Source organism: Anolis carolinensis, chromosome 2, assembly GCF_035594765.1.
Source record: "Anolis carolinensis isolate JA03-04 chromosome 2, rAnoCar3.1.pri, whole genome shotgun sequence".
NCBI classification, from domain to species: Eukaryota; Metazoa; Chordata; class Lepidosauria; order Squamata; family Dactyloidae; genus Anolis; species Anolis carolinensis.
The window spans coordinates 165,311,240-165,334,693 of NC_085842.1; the positions used below are offsets into that span (position 1 = coordinate 165,311,240).

Sequence of the window (23,454 nt, forward strand, 5' to 3'; positions counted from 1 at the left end):
AGCAACCAAAAGATGTGAAGCAGCCTATGAGGTTTTTTTTTAATGGCAGGTGGCAGAAAAACTCCACTAGGACCGTTTTTCCATATCAATATGAAGAGCTTAACAAAAGCTGGTAGAATGAGTAGCAGAGGCAGATTTGCAATAAATAAATAAATAGTGTCCTTAGATATTCACTTTACAAAACAGAAGCATATGTTACCAGGGGGACCTTGTGAATTAATTTCTACATCTGCCCTTTTGGCTTGATGAGGGGTATTTTAAGTCTGAGCAGATATTTATAAGGGGCCCTCAGTGTCAACAGTCGGAGGAGGAGTTGTTTAAAGCTACGGACAATGCAGTTGCTGTTGCCCGTTTTTGGTCTAAAACTATTTAGTTGCTTGTGATTTCCTTTTTTTTCATCATTTTAAAATGTATTTGTTATGCAATGCTTTTGACACGAAATAAATAAGTGTCAACAGTAGGTGCTTCCCCATTTAAATGGCTTTAGAAACAGAAGGTTCCAAGTGATTTCTCTTTTTCCTTTCACCTGTAATAGAGGGGGAAATAAATTATTCTTATGTTTTTAGAGAAAATATTGGTGAAATCCCTGCATTATTAGTAAAAAAAAAAAGAGCAGGAAAAATAAAAAGGGAGGGGGGAGGGAGGGATTTTTAAAAAGAAGATGGCTGAGGCAAAAGCACGTACCCAGGAATGGTTAAAGCAATAGCTTTCCTCTTGAGCTGTCAGTAGCTTCCTGGTACAAAGGTAAACTGTGTTCTCCAAGGTTACCTTCCCCCTTGGAGAAGAGTGGGAATCATGCAGGTCTCCATACAGTGATGAGATGCAACTCCCACCATTCTTCACCTTGGGCAGGTGTCATTGGCTTTACAAACCAACAGGGCCACAAGACAACCAGCTCTGTTGTACAGATGCAGGGCTCATCTACACTGGCCGGTTATTTCACATTGGCCCTGGAGGCCTTGAAGGTGTCCACACACACAAACCTGACCCTCTGTGGCAGTGAAATCACAGTGGAACAGACCAGCCTCTCCCCTTTTTCCTGCACTGATGAGTCTTGGAAAAAGAGGATGGCAGTGGCAGCCCATATGGACAGCAGATCAGTTTGCATTGGACCCAGTCATGCTGTCTACTCTGTGCCCAAACTGCATGGCTTATCCAAAATTTTATCCATATTATGGAGTATTCTTCAACTTTCCTAAGAGCATGGCTGGTTTATCCCACAATAAGGCCGAGAGGTCCCTAGATGCAATGTCAGTGGTCAGTGGTTCTCAGCCTGTGGTTTCCCAGATGTTTTGGCCTTCAATTCCCAGAAATCTTAACACCTGGTAAATTGGCTGGGATTCCGGGGAGTTGTAGTCCAAAACACCTGGGGACCCACAGGTTGAGAACCACTGGTATAGGTAATTAGAAGCACCTTCATTGTCAGCATGGGTAATTGAGCCTATAGTCAGTTATGCAGCTGCTCCCAATGTCTTCAGAAGTCAGCTTGTCCCAGATCCAGCTCACAGAAGGTCCTCCTCTGTGGTTGCTCTTCTCATTCTGTATGCTGGGGAATCCCCTTATTTCTCAAATTGGCAAATTTTTTATGTGTTACTGGGTTGGCCCTGTTATCAGGTAGCATGAAATAGCAGTACAATAGGCTCCCCACTTTTGAGGGATTAGGAGCGCAATATCTATGCAAAGTGAAGAGGAAAAAAAACAGAATAAAAGGCATTTTTTTAACCTGAGAGAACACTTCTCTAAGAATCTCTTGGTCCTTCAGAGCAACCCTATGGCCAGAAATTGACCACAGAATCATGCTGGAGGACCTACAAATGCCTAGAGAGGTTTCTTTTTACGAATGTCTAGATCAAGGATCTTCAAACTTTTAAAGCAGAGGGTCAGTTCATGGTCCTTCAGACTGTTGGGCAGTCGGATTATAGTTTGAAAAACACATGAACTTCAATGCCAAAAAAGCCTAAAGTTCTAACCCAAAATGGATTAAGACCAAGAATTTCCATTCAAGAATACCTGGTGATAACTGGGAATCCTTTGTTTGATCACCTTTCCTTGGATGCAGATGCCAGTCACCACGCTGTTTGTTCAATTCTGTATCCAAGAAAGGCTTTTTCAGTCAAGATCATATTACTACTGCCTGTTTACTATTAAGCCCCATATTGCAAGTACTTTCAAATTAATTCCAGCTTAGAACAAATGACTTTTGCTTCCATGGCTGATTATTCTTCTTTAAGAAACAAATTGCAACCACTTTACTTAAACTTAACTTGCTAGCGCCCATTGCTCTATTGTGTGGGTAGGAAACAGGTAGTCCTCCACATATTACTGCACTACAGATTTCAGCATCCTCAGCCTTGGGTATTGCTGCATGAGGTTATTGGAAGCTGACTGAAAAAGCCTTTCTTGGGTACAGAATTGAACAAACAGCGTGGTGACTGGCATCTGCATTCAAGGAAAGGTGATCAAACAAAGGATTCCCATCTATCACCAGGTATTCTTGAATGGAAATTCGTGGTCTTAATCCATTTTGGGTTAGATCTTTAAGCTTTTTTGGCATTGAAATTTCCCTCATTCTCAGTGTGCAATGATCTTTGCAAGGAGAAAGAGGGAAGCAAACATGGGACAACCTTACTGTGTCTTCTGGACCTTTTGGCAGATCAATGGACCTCATCACATGGCCCTTTTAGGCCATGCCGTTGCACCAGCAATTGCTGGTGAAAGGGAACACACGCAGGACAGCTCGTGGCATCCTGCACACCCTCCCTCCTCCCCTCATCACTTGGACTCCCTCCCCAAGCTTTGATTTGGAATGTGGCACTGTCTTCATGTGGATGACACCTGGCTCTATTTCACTTTTTTAAGGAGCTCAGCCCAGGCAGTAAAAGTGCTGAAATCCTCACAATGTCTGCATGCAAAGCATTCCTGTCCTTGTTGAGCTCTGGCCCTCTCCTCCTCTGCTGCTGCTCTAAACAAATAGGGTTGGCTAGAGGGACAAAGAGCCTGACCTATATTGAGGGAGTGTCCAGTGACCTCTGTGATCGGAGCATACAAGCTTCTGGCAGCCTTCGGTAATTCCTGACTTTTGCCTCTAGTTTGTCCATCCAGAATGTAATCTGGAGTCTTCTAGAGAGAGCAAAACAAACATTGCTTCTAACTTATCTGACTGATACTTTAAACTGATTGCATTTCCCAACCCTTAAGAGAAAGTCTGAACTCCTTTTGAGAGCATGTGGTGCCCTTCTCCAGTTCTGGAGCTGTCCAGCATGCTAGATCTGTGATTTACTAGGGGCATTAACTCAGTGCTTGAATGTTATCTGGCTTCTTGTGAACAGGGTGATACTTTCAGCCCTTGGGTTCACCCTGGGTCAAAGCAATCTAAAGCACATGAAAGGTAGGACTGGATGGTATTTAATAACTTATGGGCTGTCTGAAGAGTATACTACCGGGAGAGAGCTTTAGTGAAAATAACTTTATGTGTGTGCATATTGCAAAGCAGAAGAAGAGTGAAAAAGATTGATTGATTCAAGCAAATCTGTTTTGTGGAGGAACAAGGATGTGGAACAGCCTGTCAAATTGGGTTTCTAAGGCATTTCCCTTTCCCCTCAACCATTTCTTCCTGCTGCTACATTTTCCTTCCTTCTCTAGGTCATTATGAAGATAAAAATAAAATTATGCTACATTTCTGTTATGGTAGCGTCTATCAGCTCTTTCTTTTCAAACAAGTTACTGGTATTATGTTGAGATTATAAAGTAGAGATCCAGCCACCCATCCAGCATCCTAGGAATCTCTTTCCAGTTCAGAGTCAGGTACCTTGGAAAGCAAAGCACAAACAAGAGAGCCATCCCCTGTTGGTATTTTGCTGTTTCTTCCAGAAGCCATGCTAACAGTGTATTGCTGTTGAATATAGAACATGCTTTCCTGATGGCCACATGTGGTCTCTTTCTTCAGGTGCTGTTGTATGCCTTCAAGTTGTTTCTGACCCATGGTGTTCCTAATATGACTTTAATACTGGGCTCTTTGGTTAGGAATTGTTCAGAAGAGGTATACCTTTGCCTTCCTCTGAGGCGTAGAGAATGTGACTTGCCCAAGGTCACTCAGTGGGTTTTGTGGCTGAGTGGGGATTTGAACACTGGTCTTCAGAATAGTAGACAAATTTTCAAATCACTACTTCACACTGGCCCCCTTTCAGGTTTTACTGTATTTATGATAATTATGGAGAGGTGTGAAGTTTTATTATACCTAAATATGGTATAGTGGCTTGAGTGCTGGATAAGGATTCTGGGAAACCAGGGTTTAAATCTCTGCTCAGTTTTGAGGTCCATTGGGTGCCCTTGAGCAAGTCATACTCTCTCAGCCTTTGAGGAAGAAAAATTCTGCCAAGAAATCTCGCTGATAAGATTACAATAAGTCAGAAATGGTTAAATCACAACACAGTCATAACAAATATCAAAATAGATTCAGCCATAAGTCAATGGGGTTACCTAGCAGTCTGTATGGATAGAAAGGATGGGCAATAGGCATTCACTGTGAGAAGAAGAGGCATGACAGAACTAATGCTTTTAGGGAAGGCATATAGGTCAATATCAGAGTGAATATGAAAGGTTCCAGGTTCCAAATCACCAGCCATTTATAAGTAGTATCGGGAAGAATTACTTTCTGAAACTTTAGACCTTAACAATAGACATTAGGCCTGGGGGACATTTGGTCTTCCAGAAGTCTTGAACCTCATTCCAGAAGTTTCAGACAGCATGGTTAATGATAATACATTATGTGAATTATAGTCCAAAAATATCTGGAGGACCCCCCATCCTTCTTGGTGGATAGATGGACCAGTAGTTCTGCGTATCATAGAGTGCAAGCTCCATAATATGGTGAGCTTTTATTTTCTACAGAGCAATGGAGACAAATACAAGTAACCATACTGTACAATCTTGGTGCTTTAAAAAAAATACTTATGATATTGCTGATTATGTTAGATATGTATACTTGTGGAAAAATGTACATGTGAAATGAACTCTATATACATATCGGTGGAGTATTCCTTATTTGGAATTCTGAAACCTGAAATGCTCCAAAATTCAAACTTGTTCATGTGGATAGTTGACATAGTTGATGTCTATGCTTTCTAATTCAATGCACACATACTTTGTTTCATGTAAATATGTTAAAAATGTATAAAATTACCTTCAGGTTATGTGTATAAATTGTACATGAAACACAAATGAATTCCATGCTTAGCCTTGGGTCCCATGTCCAAGACACCTCAGTATGTGTATGTAAGGATTCCAAAATATTTCTGGCCCCAACCATTTCATGTAAGGGATAATCACCCTGCATATATAGAGAGAGCGAGAGCGAGAGTGAGAGTGAGAGAGAGAGAGAGAGAGAGAGAGAGAGAGAGAGAGAGAGAGAGAGAGAGAGAGAGAGAGAAAACAGGGCTGAAATAAACAAATCAATATATTTAGGGCATCCCTGCCCCCATGAAAGATTTGTTTGCATACCAGCTAAGTCCTGGAAAGGATTTGGTACTCTCACTTGTTTTCAGCTGGGTAGTGATCTGTTTTTCTATTTTTCGTGCTCTGATTGGTCCAAGAGCTGTTTGCCCTCTTCATTCAAATCAGATCGCCCTTGAAATGGGGAAGAAAACATGAGCTGAGCAGTGATGGGAGGTAGCTATATCTCCACTGTTTATAAGGCCATTGTTTAACAGCAGTGCTTTGACCCACCCTATTTGTGAACTCAACCGTAGCTAATGTGACTTTAATTAAAGCAGAAAAATAATTTGAGAGTCAAGATTAATGGATAGGAAGGAGGATAGAACCTTAAACCTCCACCCTGCCCCTTATTAAAGAAAGGTTCCTGACATTTTTTCTCTCAAAAAAACAAAAACAAAACCTTTGTATGTATTATAAGAGATGGGAAGAATTTGGTCTCAGGTCCAGTTGCAATTATGTCTATCAACATATTTACATTTTTGCCTAAGAGCCTGGTGAGGGATCAAGGGAATTAAGGGCAATTGTCATTGAAATGCAGAGGAAATCTTGCATGAAATTACCGTTAGTGCCCTATTGTTGAAGTGCTTTCCAGCCGTCCACACCCTCAAGCGGTTTGGTGGCATTTTGCTCATTGACATATGAAGGTAGAGGCAGAAGTAACACAACTGAACGTAAAAGAGGAAATTATTTTATTCACTTGATGATAACATTCATCTGAATGAAGCTATGTTCTAAATGGGGCTAAAAACTCAAGGGACTAACTCAAGTTAGTCCTGGTGTGACCGCTTAATGAAACTGGAGACTTGGCAATCTCTCCCATTCATAGCTCAATAATGGATAAATACTCCAGGCGTCTCTTAAAGGTCAGTTTTTCTTCTTTTTACTCCCCATATCCACTCTGCATATAGGGTGTGTGTAGGGTGTCTATTTATCTGTGTGAAGTGTTGCTGGAGATTTGTAAAATACAGAGAAAACAATGTTATATGGAGAACTGGTTCAGTTTTCTAAAACTGATACTTGATATTCATTCTTTGAAGGAAGAGCTTGAAACCACTCAGGAATGAATTCTTGATTTGAAGAAGTGAGTCTTGCTTTAATATATTGTGCAAATTGTGTTTTAACAGCAAACAACTTTAAGTGAAACAATTTTCAAATCTGCTAACATAGCAGAATTAGATTCAGGTCCTCAACCTGCTTTTAAAAAGCTAGTCAGAGATCCAGGAGAACTTTGTAATCTAAATGTTTTGGAACACATATTTCTGTTCCATGGATTTGTTTTAAGCCCATTATGGCAAAATGTGACACTATACAAGAAGCTGTTTCACAACCAGGGGCCGTTTAAACAGCACTACTCAAAGTGGTGGTCCATAGCCTAGTGTTAATTCATGAGATATTGACTACTAGTCTATAGTAAGTTTCCATATGATGAAAGAAACTATTGTTCTCAATGCTGCTCTCTGTACATTTGGAAAAAGTCCTACTAATCCCACACATATACTATAAGAAGCACTGATCTAAACAGCTCTTGTTAGCTGCAAGTTCTAAAGATGTTTTGTGTTTTGTGCAGTAATTTTCTTGCCTTGTTACTGACTGCTTATGTGAATTGGCTTTCTGATTCAAAGAGCAAACCAGGGTGCTTATATAGAACAGGGCTTCTTAAATTTTTCCCACTCACGATCCCTTTTCCCCCGATAAATTTTTACGTGACTCTAGGTATAGAGACATATAAAATACATATAAAAATCAATACATGTGCTAATAATAAATCAACATTTGAAAGGCTTGTTAAACAGGTTGATTCTCTTTTTTATTAATCTGAAGCATTTTCTACAGAATCCAGTATAAATCCCGCATGTTGTTGCTAGAAGATCTGTGTAATTATCTAAAACAGCCACTAATTGGCATTCAGAAAACTTTTATCATTGCCAAATTTCTTGTGACTCTAACATTGAGCAAAGGGGATCTCATTTGGGGCCAGGACCCACAATTTACTAAGCAGTGATATAGAAGTTAGTTATACAGGCACTAAGGTGATAACTGTTTTTCGCACCAATGTCACAATGTTTGAGGGCCCAACTGGACAAGAGGCTACTGTGGGACTTCTTCTGTCTATCATTCTTACTGTTGAGCCTATTCTACTTTTTCAAAGATTATTTAGGCAGTAGTAGCAGTGACAGAGTCAAACACCATCTTTCTCCTCTCTGACACAGTCATTGCTGCCAACATGCCCAGTAAAAGAAGCAGTTTCTTGGCAGTTAATGGGTTGAACTGAAGCTGGATTGAAGCTGTAGCTATATACCATTTTAGATTGAAGTATTTTCCTGTCTTCTGGGTGGTTGAATTGTTTAGATGTTACCCTGGTAGGGAGACAGCCAATAAGGTTTTCAGAGTGGCATGTGGGCATGCTTCCCATGCTTATTTCTCTCAGTGTCTGCTAAGGGACTCTTTCCAAGAAAGTCTTAACATTGAGAAAATATATTTGAAAACATGTTTGGCACCCATAAGTTTGGCTATCTTATTGCTTATTCCCATCTCCTGGCCATTTAAGAAGAAGTTGGATACCACAAGTCTCAATATGGAGGCCCTTCTTTCTGACCTTGAATATGATCTATTCATTGCATGAAGACTTGTATTGGATTGTTGAAATTTTACCCTACTTAGAACGTTATATGAGACACATTTGACATTATTAATTCTTGTTCTTGCTGCTGCTACCCCATATAACACATAGTTTTATGTTACTTGGCACTTTATATCAACATTCTGTGCATTCAGCTGGGTTGCTATATTGATTACATGGATCTTTTAACTGATTCTTTTTTAATAGTGGTTGTTTTATCCAATTTTTATGCCTGGATAATGTAATGTTATTATTGTTTCATGTTGATAGATTTTATTTTATGTATTATGTATTTTATGTATGGCATCTTTGTGTGCTATTTTGTAAGCTGGCCCTATGGGAGATGGTGACAGGGTATAAATAAATAAATAAATAAATAAATAAATAAATAAATAAATAAATAAATGTGTGTAGGAGGGAGAGGTTTACATTTAAGTAAGTACAAGCATTTTGGACAGGGACCATAATAGTTTGTTTAGAATGGTTTAAACCTTTCCCATTAGCTAGATTTCACCCTAATCAAAAGTAAGAGTCATAAAGTTGGGTGAGTAGGGGATACTTTCCACTGGTATTAATGTATGCTTCATCTTCTGTAATAGAGCACCAGTGGAAACAGTGTGGAAGCAGGAGTTTTAAACCTCTCCCAGCCATCTGGGATGGCCCCAGTCAACATTAAGACTAGGCGCATTTGCTTGAATGCAAAGAGAAAGAAAGAAAGAAAGAAAGAAAGAAAGAAAGAAAGAAAGAAAGAAAGAAAGAAAGAAAGAAAGGCGGGAGGAGAAAGAAAGAGATCCTAAATGACATAATAGATATTTAACATAATGTATAGCTTAGGCCTTAAGCCATTGCCACAGAAATGATTTGAGGAAATATTTAAATTCTATCCATTATGCCCATGTACACATATTGGATATCATTTGACATTGTCAGCATGCAATGATAAATGTACAGAGTGGTGAATGCATGAAGTGATGAAAATCAGCTGCAAACAATGCAAGCTAACACTCCAGAAAAATGTAGAGGCACTCTTGTACTGTTGTATGAGCTTATCTACTTTATTCCATAGAACAATAAGTAGCACAGGAGGTTGAAGTCATTTGTATACTGTACTAGAATACTAGATTGGCCACCTGTCAAGACTAAAGGGCTTTCAAAACCATGTAATCAGGAAACAGCATCTCATCAGGAGGAAATCCAAGGGTCCTTAACAAGGGAAATTTAGCTTGCCTTATCAAAAGAAGACCTAGTCCAGTCTCTAATTATACTGCCATATCTCTACCGTGCTTGATTCTGGCCATGATCTACAGTTATTTTTAAAATATGTCTTTAACTTTTAAAATGGAAGCTTTTATACATTCAGAACTGTGGCTGATTTAGCATTGGAGGCTGGTGGCTCTGCAGTCTATGCGTCACTGAATCCTCTCTCCGTTTAAGGCAGAACTTTTAACAGAACTGAAGGTTGTCCATCCCACTCCAACTTTAGGTTCAGTACCTTGGATAGTTCTTTTGAAGTGCAAGCTAAGAACTCAGGTTAATTTACTTCCCCATCAGAGCTATTAACCTCCTTTGTAATTCAAGGAAAAGAGATGGCAAAGACTAGAGAACTCTAGATGCTACTTGTGTACATGTGCAATATTTTTTTTAAAAGAATGAATTAAAAATAACAAAAATAAAACAAAAACTAAAACTAAAAAATAAAGTAAAAATAAAACTTTACATACTTTCTGATAGTGTAGATCAAGTTGCTAATTCTCTACTATGGTAGATCTACTGAATCAGTGGGATTTTTATGAGCATTGACTTAGCTTTCAGTACTGGATCTACTCTCATTGGAATAAGCAATTAGATTTAGTATTTTGACATTATTTTTTGCCCTCTGGTAGTGCAGTCCCTCTTTCTTTCTTTCTTTCTTTCTTTCTTTCTTTCTTTCTTTCTTTCTTTCTTTCTTTCTTTCTTTCTTTCAAATAATTTTATTGTGTAAAGGTGGCATACAGAATGCAAAAGAAAGAGAATTCAAATTCAAATACACACAATACAGATACACCTGTCCACCAAACTCACCCTCTCCTCCCACCCGTGAACCAATCCCCCTTTTTCTACCACCTTCCACTTTACCCAGATCTGTCATCCTTTCCAGTGAGTCAGGTTTTCTTATGCTATGCCCAAAGTATGACAGCCTCGGGGCCCCTTCTACATTGCTATATAAAATTCAGATTAACTGCTTTGAACTGGCAGTGTAGAGACATATAACCCAATTCAAAGTAGATAATGTGGATTATCTGCTTTGATAATCTGGATTATATGGCAGTGTAGAAGGAGCTTCAGTTTAGTCATCTTTGCTTCTAGGGAGAATTTAGGCTTGATTTACTCAAAGACCCATTTATTTCTCTGTTTAGCAGCTGACGTTATCTATAGAATTCTTCTCCAGCAAAATTCAAATTAGTTTATTTTCTTCTTATCAGCTTCCTTCATTGTCCAGTTTTTCACAACCATACATAGAAACCAGAAATGATTCTTCATTATTTAATGCTTGTTTGTTGTGCTTGTGAATCACATTATAACTAGAATTCCCATATATCTTGATGACCCTGAATGGGAATCAAAGAGATACTGGGCTCCTGGCAGCTCAGTACAAATATCAACTCAGTGTGTAGCAGCAGCAGCAACCACTACCACAGCTATTTGAACAAGGCCTGTTTCTTGTTTGGGATTGCTAGGAAAGGGGCTGAGAGTACAACTGCCACTATCACAATGTCTTTATATAAACCCACAGTGTAATCCTCTTTGGAATATGGTCTCTTTTTGAGTTCAAAAAGACTATCATAAGAACTTGAAAGAGCTAACCAAAAGGATGGAGTACTTTTCCCAAAGAAGGAAAGGTTAAAATGTTTTGGGTTTTTTTAGCTTATGATCTGCAGATGTGAGAAGGAAGAGATTAAAATGAGGAAGAGAACAGGATGAAGAAATAAAATTATACAGGGTGAACAGAAGGAAAGAAACCCAGCCCATTAACCTGATGAGCAATAGATGCAGAAGAGACAAAAAGAGTTCATCTCTGGCATCATATGTGCACACAATGTAATTAACGTACAGAATTCACTGCCTCAGGATGTGGTAATGTTTAATGGCTTTACAAGGGGATAAAGCAACCTCATGAAGGATAGGTCTACCAACTGCTGTTAGTTGTAATAGCTTAATAGCATTTCTAGGAGCAGCAGGCCTCTGAGCACCCATTGCGGAGCAGGTGGGAGGGGAGAAAAGAAAATAACGAGACAGGGCTTTCATAATGTCTTCCTTGGCAGGTTCTTTGGAAACCTCTAGGTGGCCATAGCCTGAGAACAGAAAGGTTGGGACAGATTCACTTCCAATAAATCACCCTGGGTGGGAATGATGGGTGTTTTAGTACTGGAGGGCACCAGTTGGGTGCAGGACAAGTTAGGTATAAATGGTGGCTGGTGGGTTTCTTGTCACTTCAGTAGTCATATTATAACTACCCTCTGGAATCTGATTTCCAGGAGTTAATGGCTCCAGATAAAAATCAGTCGAAACTGGAAGCGGAGGCCCAAAAAGATGTGGCAGCAGGCTCTGGATGCACAATCTTCCTTTGAGAGGAGTTTTGTAGTTCCCAGTGTCGAACAGTGATTCAGAGAGCATCTGGTTGTTCAGAAACAGCTGCCTATAGATCACCCAGCAGCTCTCTGTTGGAAATAGCAATCTCCCAAGCCTTTTACTGTTTATTTGTTAATGTATACATTTGCTAACCTGTATTCTATGTGTATGTTGATTTGCCAGTTTGACTGTACCTCTTTGGTGTGGGAGGGGTTATAGACATGTGACTATACTGAGTATGTTCAGACTCAGGACTCCATTTTGTATTCAGTGTGATTATGGACTTCAATGTATTAAGTCTGTTTTATACCTCAATGGAGGTGGATGCATGTTGCTGTTTGGACTCCAGTAGAAAAGTATGACTTTTGGACTTCTGTGAGTACAACTATACCTAAAGACTATGGACAAATGATTAAGAATGATACCCTGTGTATTCAACACACACACAGAGAAACTACATCATATCTGTAACTGAACTTTAATAAGAAATGTTCCTGTATGGTGAACTAATACAAGATGCTTGTGAGGAAACAAGATGTGTTATTTTTTCTAAGAATTCTTTGTTTTTATCTCTGGGTGTATATTTTAAACTGAGGTTTTAATGGAGTGTATATCTTTTGGGCAATTACAACTGCAACTGCAATTTCAGCTTCAAAGAAACAACCATCCTCTGCTAACCAAATATATTTTTATAGCGGCATGTCTTTATCCTTGGCAGTTTAAAGACAGGGTTCTTCAGTTTAACAGCTGAGTTACCTGTGTGCCATACATGAATGCTTATGAATATCACTTGTTCAAAGGATTGACTTTTAACAAAGTCATGCTTTTCATAACTAGTGGTTTCAAAAAGTGGTCTCCGCATGTTCATGGAAATTCACATTTGCCAAACCGATGTGACATCATTTTTTCCTTTTCAATAAGGTTATGTTTGCCATTTATTTCTAAAAGGTTATGTGCCCAGAGACTGGGTGCAGTTATTTCCAATATTCTCTGATGTCTTTGTTTCTTGCAACCATTATATCTCAGTGACTGGTACTGGCCATGTTCATTTTCTCTTGAATGTGGACTGATTATGATTGACTACTCTTGTGTCTCACTTCTTCTTGGCTACATTTATCTGGATTACTGGTTTGGTGTGATGACTTCTGGGTCAGTTGATAACCATGGCTTTCAACCAAATGACTTTAGACTCATTTGCTGACTGTAGTCAGGATTTTAGTCTGAGGTGCTAAATCCTATCCACTTATGTTCAGCACCTTAGATAAAACCTTTACATTGAGAGTTTAGATTCACCATCCCCACTGACATGGGAGCCCCCATTAAGGCTCTCCTTGCATTCTTAGAGCTGCTCCCTCTCCCCCCCCCCCCACCAACATTTTAAAATACTAGTGAGCAGCAGCCACCGCCGCCTCTTTCCGATGGTATCTTGGGTGTGTATCCTGACTGAAACAGTAGAAAATGCATGCACATACTACCTGGGCAAAGAGAATGCCTTGTGCCAACTTGGGCTATTCTCACCCGATATACTCCTTTTCAGTTACTCCACTTGGCAGGAGGAGCCCTTTGCCAGATTTAGCTGCTGGCAAATGACTCTTTTTGCCCCCTGCCCTCCCTCCCTCCCTCAGCCCAAACTCCTGGGCTGCCTGCCAAACCAGCTTTTCTTCTGCTGTATCCAATCAATTCTAGCTGAAGGTATAGTCTTTGTTCAGTGTTAGAAACAGCAAGGATGTTTTTTTTTTCTTTTTGAAAAAGGTTCTTGTCATTTTTACCAAACTGCCTTTTTCATGTACAAAATGTTTCCATGGAAAGATGCCCTACTGGGCTGCAAATTCTCTCATAAATCCCCACCTCTTTTCTTCTGCCTTTCAATCCATCTGACAAGCTTGATATCATTATTATTGGCAACCAGAGGCCAGCAGGCTAAGTTTCGAAGATCAAAGGCAAATCTCCCTACAGTTGAGATCCAGCCAAGACTAGAGTACATTGGATTTACTGTAAAACCCGCTGAGATTCTCCTGGGATTTGAGTTTATGAAAGAAAATGTTTTCAGCCTGCTGCCAGGTTGAGCTTTCTCTTTTAATGAACACAGAAATATACATTGCACCCTAGCAAATTTTATCTCACCACTAATCATTCCTCTTGCTGCTGCAGGAGTGAAAACCATTTGCAAAGAAATTATTTTTAGTGTTCAGCTCCCAGTGAATCTTAGAATTACCTTTAAAAAAGACAGGTTACTTTATGTGGAGACTGTTCAGTTACAAAGGAAGAATACATTACAGAAAGCGTTCATTTCAAACATAACTGGCAATTCTCCTTTATATATTCTTTTTTCCCCAGGCACCAGAGATCTAATTCATTGAACCTATGAATGTATTACACAATGTATTAAAAACCAGAGAGAGGGAGAGAAGTGCCATTGAGTTTAGGGTTTTTTTCTACATATCAACTACTAGGGTCAACATATATTACAATGGAAATCGTTTTCCCAAGGTCATATTTATCTCCCGTTTCCAAATTATTACCTGTAGGTAAAGGTAAAGGTTTTCCCCTGATGCTAAGTCTATCCATATCCGACTCTGGGAGTTGGTGCTCATCTCCATTTCTAAGCCGAAGAGCCAGCGTTGTCCGTAGACACTCCAAGGTCATTTGGCTGGCATGACTGCATGGAGCACTGTTACATTCCTGCCGGAGCAGTACCTGTTGAGCTATTCACATTTGCATATTTTCAAACTGTTAGGTTGGCAGAAGCTGGGGCTAACAACGGGAGGTCACCCCTCTTTCCGGATTTGAACCTGGCACCTTTCGGTCCACAAGTTCAGCAGCTCAGCGGTTTAATCTGCTGCGCCACTGACTCTGTTACAAGTAACAGAGTCTAAATGAATCAAGATATTTTAACAAAATCCATTACTTACGGTGGATGATTCAGGGATTTGAGAAACTGCAATTGATCACATCAGGTAGGGGAAGACTTGAAATGAATAGTCATAGTTCCTTTGCCAAACCAGTAGAAAGTAATTTACTGCAGACTGTTTTGAATGGATATCAAAGATCTCATGGTATCTCAACAAGGCATAGCTTTTGAAATCATTTGGGTTTGAAAGCCTTTTGCTCAACAGAAGAAACAAGCAACATAAATTCACAGAATTCTCCATTTTCTTGAAAATTATCAAATGTACCATACAGATACATCTTTGATTTCATAAGGTTTGGATGCTGTTCAGTCAAGAATTTTCTTCAGGGAAGCAAAAATGTTGTGGAAAGACGAGAGTTGACCCTGGAATATCCCATCAGGGTCAACTCTCATCTTTCCACAATATTTTTGCTTCCCTGAAGAAAATTCTTGACTGAACAGCATCCAAACCTGCTATTACCTTACATAGAATCAAATATATGATAAAGCCAGCTTGAGAATCTTAGTGCTGTGGTGATTAGTGTTAGACTAGAATCTGGTTTCGAATAAGCCCTTGGTCACGATGCTCTCTGGACAACCTTAGGGCTGTTTTTTTCTCCCCCTTTGATTTCTGTATTAAAAAGGTCTTCCCTAAACCCTCTGTAATGGACAACTATCACCAGTGTCCAACCTTCAATTTTTGGGTAAGGTATTGGATCATGTGGAGCCCTGGTGGCGAAGTGTGTTAAAGCACTGAGCTGCTGAACTTGCAGTCCGAAAGGTCCCAGGTTCAAATCCTAGGAGCGGAGTAAGTGCCCGCTGTTAGCTCCAGCTTCTACCAACCTAGCAGTTCGAAAACATGCCAGTGTGAGTAGATCAATAGGTACCACTCCGGTGGGAAGGTAACAGCGTTCCATGCAATCATGCTGCCCACATGACCTTGGAGGTGTCCACGGACAATGCTGGCTCTTCGGCTTAGAAATGGAGATGAGCACCAACCCCCAGAGTCGGTCATGACTGGACGTAACGTCAGGGGAAACCTTTAGCTTTTTATTGGATCATGTGGTAGCCTCCCAACTCCATGCATTTTTGGATGATACTGAATAACTAGATCCATTTCAATCTGGCTTCAGGCCTGATTATGGAAGAGATAGCTTTAGTAGCCTTGGTGGATGACCCAGACATGATGACCCAGGATGATACAGACAACTGGACCGGGGGGAGGGGGGCTGTCTTTGTTGGTTCTACTGCATCTCTTGGAAGTTTTCAATATCATTGATGATATCCTTCTGGGCTGCCGAACTGAGGTGGAACTTGGAGGCACTGTTTTAATTTCTTGAAGGACAAATGCAGAAGGTGGTGCTGAGGGACTCCTGTTCGACCCCCTGGTCATTGGTTTGTGGGGTCCATCAGGGCTCTGTTCCCCACCACCACCACCACCACCACCTTTTGCTGTTTAACATCTACACGAAACTGCTGGGAGAGGTCATCCAGAGTTTGGGGACACAGTGTCAGCTCTATGCACATGACACCCAACTCTTATATGCCTTTTCACTCAAAACCAAGAAAGCTATCTTGCTCCTAAACCAGTGCCTGTCATAAGTGATGGACTTAACCCAGAGTGTTTGGAAATATCAGTTGGTCCAAAGAACTGTGGCCATACTTAACCTGGGCTGGCTATAGTTTCACTAGCTGCCAGTTTGTTTTAGGGCACAGTTCTAAGTATGGCTCAGGTCCAGTCTATTTGGGAGGTTGTATCTTCCTGTAGAAATCTTCTCAGGCACAGAGATCTTCAGGAGAGGCCCTTCTCTCGGTCTCACCTCCATCTCAAGCTTGGTTGGTGGGAAGGAGAGTGTGGGCCTCTTATCTCAGTGTCTGCCCCTCGAATCTGGAACTCCCTTCTTCTTCACAGGAAAGCCAGAATGGCCTCCCTCTCTGCTATCCTTCTGAAGACAGGCTAAAATATTTATTTTTCAGACAGGCTTTTGCAGATTTTAAGAGCAAGCCAGAGGGTGCTGTTTAATGTTTTAATTGTTTTCATATTTTTAATGATTTAGGTGATTTAACTATCTGTTTTAACTATTGTATTTATTTATTTTACTGTTTATATGTTGTTCTGAATGGTAATTTGTACTGTTTTTAATGTTGTGAGACACTTTGTGTATCAGTCAAGAGATAAAAGTGGGACATTAATATAATAGTAATACATATGTTGTGAAATGCAGATAAATGAAAATGCAGATACCAGTCCCATGCATATGCAGGTTGTACTGTGTTTCCACAGTTGGCACTTAGATCTGAGAACTGTCATTGCAGCCTATTAAAGACCAATGTAGTTGTCATTCTCATTTTAGGGACTCTAATAATTGTATTGGAGTGAAGAATGGAACTGGAGGAGTGTGATGAATGTGCAGTGTTAATACACTGACTGTTAGGCATTCTCTTTGTTTTCTCTCTATTTTTTAGTTTGACCCTGAAAACACTGGCTATATAAGCACTGAAAAGTTTCGAAACCTCCTCCAAAGATATGGTTCTGAGCTGGATCCACATAAACTGGAGGTGCTTTTGGCCTTGGCAGACAACAATTCTGAAGGGAAGATATGCTACCAAGACTTTGTCAACTTGGTAAGTGATTCTTTCAAAGGACACATATTGTTGTGGGATTTAGTGATTCCCTGGTCCAAAAAAACACAAGAAGGGCCTCAGTTCTGACATACTAATGTTCTGCTTCCACTTCGTCTTGTGTTAGGTATCTTTTCCATCAAAAGTCACATATAAATGATGTGGTGAGGGCTGTAGAATATGTAAAGTCTTCTCTCTCCAAATCTAAACATGTCTCTTAACCTGCCACTTTAAATGGGATGTTTCAATATTTTTAAGTCTAAGGTGTAGGACTTCTTCACTCTGTGCAAAATAGACCTGTTTTGCTATTTTTAGCTGCGGCTTGGATGGGGCCTGCCAAGCGCCATCAGACGACACACGGCAGGCCCTACCCACATTCCTTCCAAAGTGAGGGGGAAGCACCAGAAGGCACTTCCTCTTCCAGGGGTGGGGGGGAGGAAAGTGTTTTTTGGGTAGCTTCGATGGAGCTATCCACATTCCCCCCCCCCTTTTCCCCATATGATGGGGGAAAGAGTGGCATGGCAATGCATGTTGTCACGCGTTGCTACCCTTTCTCCCATCTGATGGCACCCTGTTTTGTCCCCACCATGTGATGGGGAAGGAGGGAGTGCATGCAGGGTGACATGAGGTACCCCACACGCCTTCCCTTTCGTCGACAGTGCAATGGCACGGTCTCCGTGGGCCATGTGAAGAGGTCCCTAGTCTTAGATTGTGTCTCTTTGTGACAGACATGTTAGCTGGAGAACATGTGGATACAATCATTAATTGTTTGAATTGATTTGTAATGCAAATCATACGTCCAGTTGTTTTGTAGTTTAAAGTTCTCAGCTTTCAGAGACACGGATTGGGGAAAAATATTTTGGGGTCACAACACAGAATCCATTTGCCAGCATAGCTAAGGGCCATTTTGGCTAAGGGATTCTGGGAGTTGAAGTCTAAAAAGTGTAACATTTCTAAATTTTATCTTTCTTATTGTGTGTCTAGATGTGGTTGTTTTTTTTTTGGTTTTTTTTGCCAAGCAGGAATGTTAATTCCTCGTTTATTTTGTTTTCACACACAATGACAAGAAATTGCCATTTTTTCTCTCTGAAAGTTGAATACTTTATGCCAATTTCAGTGACAGTTTTTGCAATTGTGTAAATGATTTTTCAGCAAATTGCTCACATTGTGCAAATTATAAAGCAGAACTGATAGCAGCTGTTGTATTGCATTGGCTTTTAAAACTGTTTGCATTTTTTGTGCTTGCCTGGTATATGCACTGGTAAGTGCTTTATTTCATACAGGAAAAGCACACTAGCTTTGTACAGTCATGCAAAAACTGTGAAAATGTCATGTTATATTGTTTTCACACTGGAAGAGAGAAATGCCACCAGAATTTTTTTTTAAAAAAAACCTTGAGAAAGTTTTTAATTGAGAATGTGTAATTTGGTGACATCTTTTCAAATTCTTGCACTGCTATAAATACTGGAGGAGAGAAATGCTACCAGGTTTAACAAAACTGTTGTCAGTGTTTTCTATTAAAAATGGGTAATTTAGTGACATCACATTTTTAACACCAAAAGGTAGGATTGGGTACCTAGAGATGCATTTGCTAGCATATATACTATACTTAAAAAAACATTATTATGTTCATATTTATATGCAACAATGGGAACTTGGTCCCCCACTGTGGTTTGGATATATGTAAGAATACCAGAAGCATAAGCTGAGAAGGATGAGAAAGTTGTACACGTCCTTGAAGGAACTGGGGGCGGCAACGGTCGATAGGGAGCTCTGGCGTGAACTGGTCCATGAGGTCACGAATAGTCGAAAACGACTGAACGAGTGAGACGAGGACATACACGAGAAAAATAAATCAGGATGATCTCATGCTGTAGAAGTGAAAGCTCAGTCCTAGGTACGAAGAGCTTGACAGTTCAAGGCTTTAGGCATCCTAGCTGCTCCAGAATAGTCAAACATGCATCTGCTGAGCTTATGCTTTTAATATGGGATTAAAGAAAAGATAATACAAAGACTCAAAAATGCTGTAAATATTGCAGAGTATGGGGGAACACAAGTAAGCTAGTTTGTGATACAGTGTTCCCTCATTACTTCGCGGTTCACTTTTCATGAGTTTGCTGTTTCGTGATTTTTCAATAAACTCTAAAAGACTATTATAAATCATAAAAAATACAATTTACAGCCTAAGGAAGGGAAGAAGGAGAAGCCAAAGGGAGAGAAAAGGAGCCCAAGCAGCAACAGGAGGAGAAGGAGGTGATTTATCAACACATGATTGGTTGATAAAGACTTGAAATAGTGTATCTATATATATAAACTAGCTGTGCCCGGCCACGTGTTACTGTGGTGAAGTATGAGGCCCCTTCTACACAGCTGGATAAAATGCACACTGAAGTGGATTATATGGCAGTGTGGAGTCAAGAGAATCCAGTTCAAAGCAGATAATATGAGATTATAAATGGGTTATATAGCTGTGTGGAAGGGCCTTGAGTCTACACTGCCATATAATCCAGTTAAAATCTGATAATCTGTATTTTATAGGCAGTGTGGAAGAGGCCTAACTCTGCCTGTCCCCTAGGCTGAGTGGGTTGCTAGGAGACCAAGTGGGCGGAGCTTAGCCTTCTAACTGGCAGTAATTGGATAAAAACAATTATTCCTCTCCCTCTAATTAGGACTTTATTTTTCTTTTCTTTTTGTTGTATGAACGTAGAGGCATATATGAGGGGTTGTGCTGCCAAGTTCAGTGTTTCTGGGATGTGTAGTTTTGTTGTTTTGTCCTAGGCCAAAATTTCATTACCCTTTTATATATATAGATGAGTAATGGTGTGTCCCCCCTACCACTAAACAACAAAAGTACAAACCCCAGAACCTAGAAATTTGGCAGCACAATCCACCATCCTTGCCCCTAGGTTGCGACAACAAAAAGAAAAGAAAAATAAAGTCCTAATTAGAGGGAGAGGAATAATTGTTTTTAGCCAATTGCTGCCAGTTAGAAGGCTAAGCTCCGCCCTCTTGGTCTCTTAGCAACCCACTCAGCCCAGGGGACAGGCAGAGTTAGGCCTCATTTAGGCTTCTTCCATACTGCCTATCAAATACAGATTATCAGATTTTAACTGGATTATATGGCAGTGTAGACTCGAGGCCCTTCCACACTGCTATATAACCCATTTAGAATCTTACATTATCTGCTTTGAACTTTATTATCTTGACTCCACACTGCCATATAATCCACTTTAGTGTGCATTTTATCCAGCTGTGTAGAAGGGGCCTCAGATAATCCAGTTCTAAGCAGATAATATAAGATTATAAATATACAGTAGAGTCCCACTTATCCAACATAAACAGGCCGGCAGAACATTTGATAAGTGAATATGTTGGATAATAAGAAGATATTCAGGAAAAGCCGATTAAACATCAAATTAGGTAATTATTATACAAATTAAGCACCAAAACATCATGTTATACATGTTATGCCCCCGGTGGCGTAATGGGTTAAAGCCTTGTGACTTGAAGGTTGGGTTGCTGACCTGAAGGCTGCCAGGTTCAAATCCAAACCGGGGAGAGCGTGGATGAGCTCCCTCTATCAGCTCCAGCTCCATGCGGGAACATGAGAGAAGCCTCCCACAAGGATGGTAAAAACATCAAAACATCCAGGCAACCCCTGGGCAACGTCCTTGCAGACAGCCAGTTCTCTCACTCCAGAAGCGACTTGCAGTTTCTCAAGTCGCTCCTGACTCGAAAAAAAATCATGTTATACAACAAAGTTGACAGAAAAAGTAGTTCAATGCGCATAATGCTATGTAGTAATTACTGTATTTACAAATTTAGCACCAAAATATCACAATGAATTTAAAACACTGACTACAAAAACATTGACTACTAAAAGGCACACTGTGTTGGATAATCCAGAACATTGGATAAGCGAATGTTGGATAAGTGAGATTCTACTGTAATATGAAATAATTACTGTGGTAGAATAATACAGAACAATATAATCTCTAAAACCAGGACAGTAAATAAAGAGCAACACTCTGAAAGCAGGGAAATTGGGAACTCCACAAAGGAAACAATCAGGGCCAGCTAACACCTCCCGAGAAAGGATTCTTCCACAAAGGAAGCTGAGAAGGGAGTGAAGCAGTGTGTATTACCAAAGTCATTATTATTACTATCATTACTATTATTATTATTATTATTATTATTATTATTATTATTATTATGTTGCTGTGAACCGTGAAAATGAATACAATTTGGCTCCAAGTATTCAAAAATGCTAAAATCAGAATATATTAAACTTAATGTGGTATAATAAAACAGAACAATACAATCTCTAAAATCAGAACACTAAATAAAGAACAACACTCTGAAAACAGGGGAATTCCAGACAGGAAACAATCAGGGCCAGCTAACACCTCCCAACAAAGTATTCCCATCACCAAAGTCTGCAAATCCTCTGTTTTCTCAGGGCCACAGACTTTTTTTGGGGGGGGTGGGCTGTGTGCGCTCAAGCACTGCATATGGGTACTTCTTCATCTACACAGACAATAGAAGCACATAAAATATCACAAAGAACACCACTCTGAAAACAAGGGAATTCCAGACAGGAAACAATCAGGGCCAGCTAACACCTCCAAGCAAAAAATTCACTCAGGGAAGAAGCAGCCAGGCTTTAAAGCTGCAAGGCCATTACATGCTAATCATTTTGCCTAATTGCAGCATTCATGTTTGCCTCCAAAAGACAAAAAAAGAGCAATCAGAAATATTGTATATTCACAAGCTTTAGGAAATAATATCCCCTGATGGCGCAGCGTGTTAAACCGCTGAGCTGCTGAACATCTGCACTGAAAGGTCGCAGGTTTGAATTGGGAGAACCTGCTATTCCAGGCTTCTGCCAACCCTAAAGTTCGAAAACATGCAAATGTGAGTAGATCAATAGGTACTGCTCCGGCGGGAAGGTAATGGCGCTCCATGCAGTCATGCCACATGACCTTGGAGGAGTCTACGGACAACGCCAGCTCTTCGGCTTAGAAATGGAGATGCGCACCAACCCCCAGAGTCAGACACGACTAGACTTAATGTCAGGGGAAAACCTTTACCCTTTACCTTAACTACCATCAATTCCTCAATACTTTATTTCCCATACCACCATACTTCGCCACAGCAACGTGTGGCCAGGCACAGCTAGTAACTACTAAAATAATGTATAGATATTAAAATAAATATAGCGTCCCTACTTTGCAGATTTTCACTTATTGTGGGTGGTCCTGGAACGTAACCCCCGCGATAAGTGAGGAAATACTGTATATACTTTTGGATCATTTGGAAATCTGTACCTTTGATTTAGGAATTGGCTCACCCCTTAAAGTAAACTTTAATAAGACATACGTGCTTCAAATTTTTACAGTGTAATGTTTACATTTAGGATGGTACAATCATTTGCAATCCTTTCCAAAGAGGGCTGATTTTCTTATCCAAAGAAAGCTGTTATTTCACTTTACATTGTCAATGCCTGACTTTTCCTTTTGCTTCATTTGCTTGAAGATTTGATATGTTATAAATACTTGTATGCTCTACAGTTGTAACAGAAACTTTTGATGGTTAAATTCTCATCAATTCCCGACCCCTCAAACACACAACCAAGCTGCAGTATCCCAAGAACTATCTGACCCTTTTCTGCAACTTTATCTTGTTTCCTCATCTTCTGTTTTTAATAGAATAGTAGAGGTGGAAGAGACCTCATGGGCCATCCAGTCCAACCCCCTGCTAAGAAGCAGGAAATCGCATTCAAAGCACCCCCGACAGATGGCCATCCAGCCTCTGCTTAAAAGCCTCCAAAGAAGGAGCCTCCACCACGGCCCCGGGGAGAGAGTTCCACTGTCGAACAGCTCTCACAGTGAGGAAGTTCTTCCTGATGTTCAGGTGGAATCTCCTTTCCTGTAGTTTGAAGCCATTGTTCCGTGTCCTAGTCTGCAGGGCAGCAGAAAACAAGCTTGCTCCCTCCTCCCTATGACTTCCCTTCACATATTTGTACATGGCTATCATGTCTCCTCTCAGCCTTCTCTTCTGCAGGCTAAACATGCCCAGCTCTTTAAGCCGCTCCTCATAGGGCTTGTTCTCCAGACCCTTAATCATTTTAGTCGCCCTCCTCTGGACGCTTTTTAGCTTGTCAACATCTCCCTTCAACTGTGGTGCCCAGAATTGGACCCAGTATTCCAGGTGTGGTCTG

The 23,454-nt window shown here is 40.3% G+C and overlaps 1 protein-coding gene across 10 annotated transcripts in view; it reads left to right on the forward strand.

Moving 5' to 3' along the window:
* rhbdl3 (rhomboid like 3) overlaps positions 1 to 23,454 on the forward strand; it is a 143,410-nt gene that overhangs the window by 52,188 nt on the left and 67,768 nt on the right. For 8 of the 10 annotated variants that reach the window (XM_062971014.1, XM_062971008.1, XM_062971010.1 and 5 more), the window contains one exon: positions 17,079 to 17,237. The exons of 1 other annotated variant lie outside the window; for it this stretch is intronic. In XM_062971014.1, the coding sequence (XP_062827084.1) occupies positions 17,079 to 17,237 (159 nt within the window). Of the gene's footprint in view, positions 1 to 6,084; positions 6,357 to 17,078; positions 17,238 to 23,454 lie in introns of those variants that run through there. One more of the 10 variants, XM_062971015.1, reaches the window with a different exon arrangement.